General features: G+C 40.9%; 1 protein-coding gene across 1 annotated transcript in view; it reads right to left on the reverse strand.

The window, feature by feature from the left end:
- Nucleotides 1-13,029, reverse strand: part of LOC142449130 (suppression of tumorigenicity 18 protein-like) — an 85,319-nt gene that overhangs the window by 7,034 nt on the left and 65,256 nt on the right. The window contains exons 11-15 of the mRNA XM_075550846.1: nucleotides 12,151-12,213; nucleotides 11,282-11,350; nucleotides 7,163-7,225; nucleotides 6,961-7,041; nucleotides 5,541-5,762 (exon numbers count right to left, since the gene is read on the reverse strand). Coding sequence (XP_075406961.1) covers nucleotides 5,541-5,762; nucleotides 6,961-7,041; nucleotides 7,163-7,225; nucleotides 11,282-11,350; nucleotides 12,151-12,213 — 498 coding nt within the window. The remainder of the gene's footprint in view (nucleotides 1-5,540; nucleotides 5,763-6,960; nucleotides 7,042-7,162; nucleotides 7,226-11,281; nucleotides 11,351-12,150; nucleotides 12,214-13,029) is intronic.

The following is a 13,029-nucleotide window of genomic DNA, read 5'->3' on the forward strand; positions in this document are numbered from 1 at the left end:
AGATGTGAAAGCATCTCTTTAACATGGAAATTAGGCTACTGGCAAAGTGAAAAAAAATCAGGAGCAGATGCCTCCAAAATATTTCCTGAATTAATGTTTTTCATAAGATTACTATTCTATATTGAGAGTGTGTACAAAGGTATGTCAAAAAGTATTGCGACCAGAGTGCCAGTTCACTCAAGCACATTGATTACAAACAAGATGTATGTTCAACCAGTCTCTGAGATTAGTAGATGGCTTTAGACAAATTTTCTCAGTAATTCACTTTTTTATTCTTGTTAATGCACTTTCTCAGTGCTGTCTGAAAAAGATGCAGTCAAAATAGTGGCTTCTGGGTAAATCTGCTGGATCAGCAAAACCCAAGGCAGATTAGGCCACTGTTTATTGAGATTCCAAATGGATAATCTTGATAGATTTTCTTAAAGGACATAGAATGATCATGAAGTATTCTTATGAAGATGTTTTAAGAAAATTGAAAATTGTGTTGGTGAGGAATTAGTCAAAAAGTTCCCTGAGGATTTTTATTTTTCCATCATGACAAGGTAAAGGTGTATTCTTTTACGGTACGAATGGCTGCCATATAGAATTTTGTGGGGAAGCCTTACCCCATCCAACTTACGTCCCTGAGTTTCACACTTCAGATTTCATTTTTGCTCTCAAAACAAACAAAAAAGAAATTGAAAAACCCCCCCACAATTTTTGTGTCCCCAGAATGTGCCAAAACTTCTGTTTTGATGTGGGATAAATCCAAGACTTCTGGTTTGATGTGGTGTAAATGAGCAGAATTTCTCAAGGAAAGGTTAGAGAGATGGGAAGTCCACCTTCAGAAGTGTATAGAACTCGATGGAGAATTCATGGAGAAACAATCACTTCAAATTTTGATATTTTTGTTTAATCTCTATGATCTTGTAGCAAAACTTTTAGACTTTCGTTTTAAAATAGAGAAAACTGATAGAGGTGTAATATTTGGTACGCTATGAAGTAGTTTACACAGGAAAAGAGAATTATAAGCTGAACATTCACCATGATTCTACTTTGGAAACACCTAGCTGTAGATTGTGCCCTGCATCTGTTAAGTTCTACTTTCTAAAGATATTGGTGAGACCACAACTATAAGAACAAAGAAAGAGCAGCCGAGGCTCTCAGACCATGCAGTCATCCAATTCAGCCACCCAGGTAAAGATATGTGATTGCCGAATGCTCCTAACCCACTTATCACTCCCTTATTTGTGCAACATAAAGAGTACTTTTCCAGAGTGTGACTCACCTCAGCTGGGGACAATTCCCATGAGGGGGCAATAAAAAGGGATTGACTTATCTAAGCCATATGACCGTGTCCCCTGGTCGCCTTTATTAGGTAAACACTCTTACATTAGTGTTGACTATACCTTCATGGACATTCATGGTTATAGGAATGGAGTGTGTGCGTGTCCAAGTTTGCCTTGCTATCTGCCATAACCGTATCCTCAGAACATGGTTGTGACCTGGAATAATAGTGGATATATGTGAAGTGGTCTGTGGTTAAGTTCATTTGTAATGTAATAGCTATTAGAACCTCATTAGCACCTCTTATGCGCCTCCCCACTAGATAACCTGCTTTGTCTAGACAGCTCTCTCTCACTACCACAGAGAGTCACCCTACAGGACAGAGCCTGAGACTGTAACTGTTTACATGAGTAGAGAGTCTCATCTTTCTCCCAAGGAGCAGTTGTACGTTCAGACTGATTGGTGTAGGAGGTTACATGTTGGGCTATTAATCTTAACAAGCTTAGCAGTTTGACTTATGAGAGAAAAAACATATTACATTTTTCCAAGTTATTTACCATAAATTAAATAAATGAATTTTAAACAAAGCGTGTCTCCAGAACAACAAGCAATAGGTTTGATTGTTAGACAGCTTCCTTTGAAATCCTAGTGCTTCCATTTATGAACACCAGACCTTGGTCAGGGCCCTTAACTTAGCTAAGATTCAGCAAAAACGGAATGGCTGCAGACAGTCCTTCCCCGGAAGAGGGATGTGCACTTTGTGCGTGTTAACACAGCTGTGGCACAGTGCCAGCCACGAACAGAGGTGTGACTGTGTTCCAGAATGTGGCCATGCGTTCTAGGCTGTAGCCTCATCTCAGTTTTGCCGTTTCCCATCTGTATGAGAAGTGGGCAGTTCCTCGGCACCTTTGTTTTTGTTTCCTTTTCTCTCTCGAGTGAGGATAATTATAATGCGTATGTAGCTCCTAAAGTTTTGACATTTTTTTATGAATGGCCATGTACATTTCTTAAGATAGTACTCTCCCTTGCAGTAGTAAGAGCCCCAAATACTGTTAGCTGCTATCATAACTAATTGTAAGTGATTGTAAAAACACACTGAACAACTTCAGGAATTTTAATTTTTAAAACATATAACATATGAAAGCTCACCATGAGTTAGAATATGTGATTCCAGTGTAAGTCAATCCAACCTTAATGAATTCCTGCATATATAACATATACTAAATATTATTTTTACAAAAGGAAAGGAAATAATCCTGTCGAACACCTACTACACGCCAAGCCATAAGCTAGGCATTTTAAATTTTCATTAAACTCTGTAGATACTAAATAAACAGCACCCCCCTTAAAGCGATACCTCAAGTTAAATTCAGTTTCTTAAATCTTTTATCTAGCAAGCTATATCTAATGATGAATAATACAATTTTAACAAATCATTTATCTTAATTCTTTTCCTAGAAAATATTATCTTTGCATTATTGCAGTCTATTAAAAGGAAGCACACAATCTTCTTTTTCTTATTATGAAATATATCGTATGTACAAAAAGTAGTTTTCAGTTTAAAGAATACTATCAAAAGGAATATCATTTGCCCTAAAATACAGAATGTGCCTCATTGTACCTTTTCAATTGCCATCTTCCCTCAACAATTGCCTTCATCTGTCCCCCTAATGACGAACATTTTCTTAAATCCTAGTTGAATAATGTCCTAACTTTCTAAAATATAACCGTGTCACACATGCATGTATTTTAACTTCCAAGTGCTGCTGAAACACAAGTACCACAAGTGGGTGGCTTTAAAGAACAGACATTTGACATCTCACGGTTTAGGAGGGAAGAAGTCTTGAGTTTGGGACCAGCGCAAAGTATGTAGTCTGCTCTGGGGGGAAATGCTTCCTCAGCTTCTCTGGTTCCAGTAGTCCTTGGTGATTTCCACATGGCATCTATGTTTGCCACATTTGCATTTGTTTGCTTCTCTGACTAACACCCCCCCCGCCCCCCACCGTGACCTTTTTCAATAATCTCAGAAAATGGGCTAGTCTGAAGACACACATCCTACATACATGACCTCATTAACAACCCAAAAACTCTCTTCCCAATGGGATTACATTCATGGGTCTAGGAGTGAAGATTCCAGTACAAATTTCAGGGAGACCCAATTCAATCTGTAATAGCATGTATCCTGGATTTTGCAATTTTTTTTATAAACAGTATTATCTTGCACATTTTCTTCCATACATTTTCCTACTCAGCTTTATTCTCTAAAATGCACCCATGCACGTGGTGACGCCTTTCCCCCTGCTTTGTGACACCCCCCCCCCCGCCCCCGCTGTGGGAAGCCGCTCTACTATTTACGTAGTGAGCCTGCGGTTCACGTCCTGTCCGGAATTAGAGAAGCAAAGCTGCACCAGACACTCTTGTAATTGTTTCCCGGCTCCCAGGTGTGACTTCCTGGGAATTTGCCCTAACACCAAAGGCCTGGGCCGTAGGACAGGCTCATGCTCAACTTGAATAACAATTCTCTTTCTCAAGCGGCAGTCCAGGAGACTACAAGTTAGGTGAAGAGAGTCGTCCTCCAGTCTGGCATGTCACTTACAGACAACTCCCTTGTTGCTCATCCAGGGACGGCCTTCAAATCTCATGTTACCATCAACGGTGGCACAGACTCGCCCGAGGTCAATGCCTGAGAGGGAAGCCAGTTTGCAGTCAAAGTGCCACTTGGTTTGGGATGGAGGTTTTGATCCAGACTCGAAAGAGGAAAACGTGTGCTGTGGGGAATATGAGCCTGCTTATCTGAAAATAAGCCACTCAAAACATTCAGGCTTTCCTCATGAGCAAGCTTCATCCATTTAAATAAGCACTTTCTGCAAAGCTTCATTGTCTTGCATCATCGATAGGTATCTTCAGGGTTGATCAAACTGTCAAAAGGGTCCAGCCTTTAGTCAAGGCGTGAAGACTCACTAATGTGTCACTGTAGTTTAAAGTGACATCATGGCCAGCAAGGTGAAAGGCTCCCGGCATGGAGACGTATACAGGGAAGCTTCCGCTCCTCCTGATTGGAGTACAATGTGACCCTAAAGTGCCGAGCTGTTGTCGTGGTGGCACTCATCAATGTTTGCACTCAGTGATACAGCTGTGAAGTTTTTGTGACACCGCACCATGCCCTCTAAGTCCCCTTTCGTCTAGAAGATCGAGTGATCACTGGGCCAACCTCTTCCCCACTGCTCTGACTGAGTCCTGTCTTTCCGGCAGTGAGGTAACGATAATTTTGGCATAAAAGCAAGCCAGTTCGTGAGCGAGAAGGAATGATCTAGATATGTAAAGTCACTGTCTATAATGACATCCTGGAATGGAGTAATGACACCACTTGTAGCTAGCCACATAATTACATTAAACACAGCATCGTAGGCGTTCCTTTAGAATACATGCTACAAATGCATCATTTCTGAACTGGCACCTGAAAATTGAGTAGTGAATTCTCAGGCATGAAGAAAGTAGCATTCTTCACGTATCAGCTTCTTCAAACATCTATTTGGAAAGACACATGGTTACAGCAACTAGAGTGCTGAGGTTAATGATCTTCAGGAATGTTTTCCTTCCTATTTCTCCAAAGCAACCTATATGAAAGCTCACATTGTGAGGCACTTGGTTCACGGAAGGCTGTGGTCTACACATGGAGACCTCTTTGGACTTGACATCAACGCACACTCTTTCAAGTTATTTCCCTAGGACCTACTGCCCTGTAGGCATACTTACTGACCTAGCTAAATGAGTGTTTTGCTTGTGATCAGGGACAGCTGTGGAAATAATGTGCACAAGATCAGAAATTTCTTGCCTCAACAGATGCCAAGAACGTGTGTGCCTAAGGATTATCTTGGCATCTTGTGACTTGGGAAATGCATGCTGTGACCTGAGGGCTACCCCTGAATCTCCTAACAGGCATAACTTTTGCAATCATGTACTGTAATCAGTTCCTGAAACCTCACATAATTTCTAAACCAATCTGAGCACACACCTCGCACTGATTTTCACTCCTTTACTTTTATGATCGCCAATACAAACGCTGTAGATTAAGTTCCTAACTTAACCCTTGTCTGTGGGTTCGCAGCTGTGCTGTTTCACCCCGTGATCTACACAGCTCCCTGGTCTAACGGCTTCAAGGCTGAATACCTCTTTTTGCTCTCACTTTCGATAGAGGTTTGGTTCCTCGTTAGCACACTCAGTTGTCAAACAATTGCAGCATCAACAATAAAAAGACAGAAAACGTGTGTTACCTTCTGTGGGTGACAAAAACATTATTGACGTGGCCTAGCCCATTACACCCAGGCAGGGGGCAGTGGGGGAGCTCTTGTTTGTTGACTTTCCAGGAGAGGGAAGCCCCATTGAGAGGAGTCTCCTTCTGTCTCTTGGCAGCCAGAGGACAGCCAGAAGCCGTGCGGTGGGAGGTGTATTTACCTGAGATGTGACCTTGGCTGTCACAGCCTATCACAGGACACCTAGACAGACACAGTGGAGACATTGCTGCTAGGAGACACCGGGTGATGCTCATTCCTTTTCACATGCAGTTCAGAAATAAACGGAATAAGGTGACCGTAGCCATTCCGCACTACTCGGAAGGCAAGTTGTCAGGTTATGGCCTTTGGGAAATGTACAGCGACAACTGTCTGAATAGTACACGTGGTCCACAGGCTCTGAACTAAGCAGATGCTTTCTCATTTACCCTTCATTCTAAACCCACCAATCTGTCTTCACTAGGCTCTCACAGTCTTTGATCTGTTTTCAGGAGAGACCAGTCCCTGGAAAAGGACATCGTTCTTGGAAAAGCAGATCAACAAAAGAGAGGGAGACCCTCACGAAGCTGAGTTTACACCGTGGCCGCAACAATCAGCGTGCACACTGCCGAGTGTGTGTGAGGACGCACACAACCACGGCAGTGTTGCCTTCCTCCAATTGTGCCGAGAGTGGACTTGACAGCACCGAACAGCACGAACAGCCGCCCTACGGGCCGATCACGCCGCCATCTCATTTTAGAGGTACGGGAAATGAGGCTGACGGTACTGAAGTAACTTGCCCTCAATTTACAAAAATGGAGCCATGTTTAGTCTCAAGGTGTGATGGGTTCTGGAGATGACGCCCTAAGCAATCGGTTATTTTGTCTCCCCAGAAAGAATGAAGATAAAACGTGCTACTGTCTGGCTCAAAATCATAGAGCACATCTCTCACAGAACTGGCCTTTTGGTTTCCAAATGTGTAAATATTATATCTAGAACTGTTGCAAAAGTAGGGGTGTTAATTTACATATTGCTAGCTTTATAATGGTGACCAAGACTAGTTGTTGTTTTAGATAAAATTTCACCTTAAGAAAATTTAACAGTTTAGAAGAAAATACTGCTATATTTATTATTCTTTTTAATTTATATAAATATACTGTCTTTTGAACTACCGGAAAAGAACAAAACTTCCTAACTTTTTAGCATTTATCAAAGATCTATGGAAATACATATATCTAGGATTGGGACCATTTCCTGGAACCGCCAAACAGTCTAACTCTTGCTGCAGAGATACTTGTGTTTTGTAGGCTGTAATTTCCCGGGAATGCCATCAATACCCATTGCATCCCAACCTAGGCCTGCACCCGCCTTTTGCCCCTCCTATGTAAGCATAAAGGACAGTGTGCCCTCACGTTGTACTTACTTAAGTTCAGAGGCTTCTTTTTCATCCTTGGTAGGGGTCATCTTGACACCACCTTTCCTGGCACGAGGGCAGCCAGACAAGCTAAAAGAGTTAGCCAACAACAACAATACATTCAAACAAAAACAGAAAACAACAATAATATGATCTGGCTGATTGCTGCTGCAAACATGCTGGTGCACATCTCAGAAGGAACCGGTCCTACCTTCTGTGGGAAGCATAGTTTCCAGTCACATGACCAGATCCATCACAGCCTGGGGTTGGGCACCTGGAAAAAACAAGCAGAGCATGGAGGGTGGTTGGGGAACAGGCGCACTAATGTTTTTTGTAGAACTAAACGGAATGAGTTATTTTATGTGTAATTAATCTTTGCTCTAATGTCATTCGCTTTTGGCTCAGTTTACATTTTTAAGGGGAATTGTAAGCTACGATGCTACTGTCCAGTGCGTGGTAGACAATATATTAGTTAGCTGTTTTAGGTATAATGCCCATTAAAGGTGGAGATGGTCAGACTTGCCTCATGTACAGTCGATATGTTATCAGAAGGGGCCAGTCCTTGAAAGGCCACCTGCTTGGTAAAGCAGAGGCCAGTGGAGAAAAGGAAGATGTTCCATGACATGGCCCCATACAGTGGCTGCAACAATGGGTTCCACTGCAGCAACAATTCTGAGGGTTGTACTGGAGCAGGAAGTGTTCCGTTCTGTGGTTTACAGAATTTCTATGGGCTGGAACCAACTTGAAGGCACAATATGCTTTTTAAAAAGCTTATATTTAAAGGGACTTGAAAGTTAGTTTATAACTTACAACTAGATTACATCATACAAAGCTTTTAATTTTTGTGTAAGAAGTTTTCTGAATTGTTTACAAATACTTTATTTTCTCCAATATTCTATTCAACCGTTATAATCCAACCTTTAGTTTCAAATGAACAGTGGTATATATTTGAGATCTTAAGACTTGGTATATTGACATGATTACTAAAAAAACATTAATAATTTGTGCCTGTTCAATCTTGCCTCAGAGCCCATCTTAATGGCCAGCATTGCTCCCAGACTTTTTTCAAGCATGGACTCCTTTTATATAATAAGAAATATCAAATCCAGGGAATCCAGGGTGGATGATCCCTTCAGGACCAGTGGTGTGAATGGCGATTCTGGGAGGGTAGAAGGAGGGTGGGTTGGAAAGGGGGAATTGATTACAAGGATCTACATATAACCTCCTCCCTGCGGGATGTACAACAGAAAAGTGGGTGAAGGGAGACATCAGACAGGGCAAGATATGACAAAATAATAATTTATAAATTATCGAGGGTTCATGAGGGAGAGAAGAGCGGGGAGGGAGGGGAAAAATGAGGAGCTGATGCCAGGGGCTTAGGTGGAGAGCAAATGTTTTGAGAATGATGAGGGCACTGAATGTGCAAATGTGCTTTACACAATTGATGTAAATATGGATTGTGATAAAAGTTGTATGAGCCCCTAATAAAATGATTTTAGAAAAAAGAAATATCAAAATCTACACTGTATGAATACAGTTATAATAGCTGTTGGAAACAGTAGAACAAAATAAATAATATATTTTAGTAACATATATTTGAAAGGTAGCAGCAATTATAAATAGGAAACAGAGCTCAGTCACTGCCATTGAGTTGTTGCCAACTAAGAGCAATCCCATAGGACACCCACAGTACACCTGGCCCAGGGGGTCTCTGTAACTCTCCAGGAGTAGAAAGTCTCATCTTTCCCCCATGGAGTGGCTGCTGGTTTTCAACTGCCAACCTTGCACTTAGCAGCCCAAGGGGGCGTCCCAATACGCCACGAGGGCAATTTGTAATGTGTATCCAAAACCAGAAAACAAACTCACTGCAATTGAGGCAATGCTGACTTGCAGTGACCCTATAGGACAGGGCGCAGGTGCCCTGTGAGTTTCTGAGAGTGTACCTCTCACAGTAGCAGATTGTCCTGTCTTTCTCCTGCAGAGGGGCTGATGTGTCGAACTTCAGACCTTGAGAGTAGCAGTGCAATGTGCATCTACTAGGCATGAAGGCTCCTACATAATAGGTCTAGGCTACATAGTATATGTGTGTATACTGATAATCTATACCACTGTTCAAAGTTTTCTAAGAATTCTCAGTTGATTTCCCTTTTTCTTTTCCAACCTGGCATAATTTGGTGGCATAGTACTTACACGTGGCTGCCAACTACAGGGTCGGCAGGTTGAAACTACCAGATGCTCCATGGGAGAAAGACGAGACTTTTTACTCCTGTGAAAAATTTGGTCTTGAAAACCCACAGTGACAGTTCGACCCTGTCCTATCAGGTGGCTGTGAGTCAGAACCAACTCAATGGCAATGAGTTTGAGATTTTTTATAATTTGTTTTAATTAATGACTTTTTATTGTGGTTTAGATGAATTGAAATTACAGAGAAAATCGTTTTCCATTCAACAATTCATACACATTTTGCTTTGTGACATTGCAAGCCACAGAATGTAACAGCATTCTTTCCATCCTTTCCATACACTATTTTATTAATTTGATTAATTTTACTGCTTTATATTTTATTTATTCTCTATTGTATTTTAGAGGGTAGAAGGTGGATTATAATTTTATTATTATATATGTAATGTAATTATGAAACAATATGAACACCAAAAGAGGAGATATGTGAAATAAAAGAGAAACTTGGAAAACATAACATAAATAAGTGAAAGTAATATAAATATGACTTTAAGATCTTTTTGATTCAGTTGAATGTCGTTTTTGTAAAATTCAATGAGAAAGATGCTTTGACACTGATTTAACATATAAATTCTGAAATTGACAGAAAATATATTGAGTGTGTGTTATAGACAAATGTCTCCCCAAACTATGTAAATCCTAAACACTGTACTTGTGGTACTCCCCTTTGGAAAGAGGATTTTCACGGTATGTTAATGAGACCATGTCTGTAAGCTGTGTTGTAAGCCATTAACTTTTGAGATATCAAAAGAGTAGATGTAGCACTGAAGCAGAAACTCACAAATGGTAATGGATTTATGCCACGAGGAAATCATCAAGAAGCTGAAAGCAAGAGACAAACATGTTCTCTCTGAGTGGTCTAAGAGGCTTCTTCTAGAACCAGTGCCCCGAATATGGATTTCTAGTTTCCTAATCTGTGAAAACATAAATTTCTCTTTGTGAAAGCCATCTACTTGTGGTATTTCTCATATGGCAGCACTAAGGAGCGAAAACAAACTGTGACATCATTGATTTGCAAAATTATCATAAAATACAAACCTCTAAGGCAAGCATGTTAATGAACTTAATTAGAGTGATTTGATTTTGATCATTTCAACTTTTTGATGAAAAAGCACTTTTCTTATCACTGAGTTAGATTTAATATAAAGCTTGATAGTAACCATACTGAGATTGAAGCAGAACTTCTAACTGGTTCATTCCTGTTTAACTGTCTGCTGAAAACTTGCATTCCCACCCCAGATGTACTAAATCAGAATTTATATTTCTATAAGACCTCATGGGATTTAGGGATCCTGCTAAAAAGGAGAGTCTGATTGAGTATATCTGGCAGAGTGTGGGAAACTGAGAACCAGAAAGAAAGTGTGTGCACTAATTCTCTACATTGGTATTTAAGGGGCCTGGGAGGCCAACACTGGTGGAGGAAGGCCTTCACACTCGTGAGTTGGAGATGAATCCCAGTTACACTCTCCTAACTAAAAGTTATTTCCCACAATGCCCACCCCACAATAATGCCAATCTTAAGAGGCTGCCGCACACACGTGCTTGCTTGAAAGGTAGCTTCTGCTTGAAGGTCATCTGCCTGAACGTTGCCTGCCATTGAGAGCAGTCAGACTGCCCTACCCTAAGTGTGGCCCACTCCCTTCTGAAAAGCATCATAGGTTGCTCCCCTGGAGAAGAGCTCACCTAAGGTCATGCCCACTCAGAGACCACCTAGAGTAAGCCACCACCTGAACTCTAGAACTTGCCCTTCCTGTTACAGGTGTGCATGACGTGGCTTGCATGCCCCCAAAATGATATAATCCCATGAAAGAATACATTTGCCCTCACTCTCTGGTGCTGGTCTCTGCGGAAGGGGTGATCCTTCGTAGGCCTTGTCTGATGTTTCTTTAATTTACCTTTCAAGGACAAAATCGTCGCCCCCAAGGACCCATTTGATTGTGGAGGCTGGTCTCCCAAGGGTAGAAATGCAAATTCATTATATCTGAGGTGAAAAGGCAAATTCTTCACCAGGGGTTAAGCAGAATGGATGGTTTGAAGATGTGGAAGCACTGGGCCGTGGGGCAGCGAGCCTACGCTCCCATGGACTTACTTCAGCTCTTGAGAGTTGGCAGCCATGAGGGATTTGAGAGTCTTATCTGCCAAAGGGCACCCAGAAACACTGAAAAGAAAAGGAAAGCATTAAGCACATGCAAACTTGACTCTGGTGTCGGTGTGAGCTTGAGAGCACACACGTTTACAGGAGGTTGGATGGATGAAGAAAAACCTAGTTTCAACCTGAATCTGCTAGTCTAATCTGTCTGGATTTGTGTTTTTTCAGTCTCAGATTTATTTTTTTATCTTTTAAAAGTTTTTATTCTCCCATCTCCCCTCAGATTTCTTATTAATGAGATTTCTGAGCTCTGAAACTCAGTGGTACAGTGATACACACAGTGAGCCCCTCCTAGTGCGTCATGGAGTGATGATTGAATGTTTTAAAGTTTCTCGCTCAAAAGGAAAAAAAAATTGTATCCCTGAAGAAGCTAAAGTGAAAGGATATAGCCTTTAACAATATTACAGCCTTGAATAATAATGCAGCCTTTATTAACTAGTTAGCCCCCTGAAGCTCCATTGCATCCCTTACTTGGAACTTAGAATGCTGCATCCTGCTGGATGAAGCACCTGGGTTTCTACTGTCTCGCCTGTGTCCCACATAACTCTGAAAGTGAAAAAAGCATACAACCTGGACTCCAAGATCCGAAAAACTTTTTGACTCCAAATAATTTTTTTCTCTACTACATAACATGAAAAGACTGAAGATTTACCTTGACTTTCTATCTGGAAACTATGAGGACAAACAAAAGTCAACTCGATCCTCGTCACTTCCTGACAACGTATTTCTTGAGTGGGTGGGTGGTGGGGGGAAAGGGAGAACTAGAACCAGTTGGTGAAGACTTGACTGCACAAGGGGGAGTTAGGTACCTGCGGTGAGATGCATAGTTTCCTGTTACGTGGCCACTTCCATCACATCCTGGGGTTGGGCAGCTAGGTTAATAAAACAAATTAATATAAACAATTAGGGCAGAGTGCATGCCATGAATGTGGATATTACTTACTCTGTCTGATATGATACGAGGTAGTGTGTCTTTTCAGGATATGTCAGTACAGAGTAGGACATGCAGAAGTTAATGCACTGAAAATGTATGTGTATATAATATCAGTGGACTAGCTAAGAGAAGTAGAAAAAAGCATATGAGTAAAATTATAAGTTACTTCTCAATTATCTCTTTGCAACATCACATCCAATTCTCTGATTCAAAAGATATAGGGAAGTGATGTTAAAATATAGGTCCTGCGGATCATGCACTCTCTATAAATGGTGTTATACTTATTTGTATTTTTAAATGTTATAAAATATTATCAATCCATGGTTCACAATGAGTGGCTTTTAAGGAAGAAATACACATTAACATAACATAGTACAAATCAAAACATTTTATAAACTTTTAAGAGAAAGGCAATAAAGTAATATCTTCCTAGAAAACTTATAAATACCAAGTGGAAAACAAAAGTAGTTGAACCTAGTTACATATGCTGATCTGTAAACAGGTATTTAATGGGCAAGTTACTGATTGTATAGAAATAGGTAAGGTGCTTAGTTAAGCGAGCCCCCAAGCAATTTCATCTACAGCTTGAGTTCTACAAGGACTTTCTAATCCACAATGAAGCTGAGTATTGAGTCCTCCCAGCCATCTGGCAAGGACACTCCAACAAGACTCCATGGGTGCACTTAATTCCATCTCTGCAGTTAATCAGGTCATAGGAATATCATGTGTGTTTAAACAAAATAAAGGTAGCTAG

Source organism: Tenrec ecaudatus, chromosome 5 (genome assembly GCF_050624435.1).
Source record: "Tenrec ecaudatus isolate mTenEca1 chromosome 5, mTenEca1.hap1, whole genome shotgun sequence".
Lineage (NCBI taxonomy): Eukaryota > Metazoa > Chordata > Mammalia > Afrosoricida > Tenrecidae > Tenrec > Tenrec ecaudatus.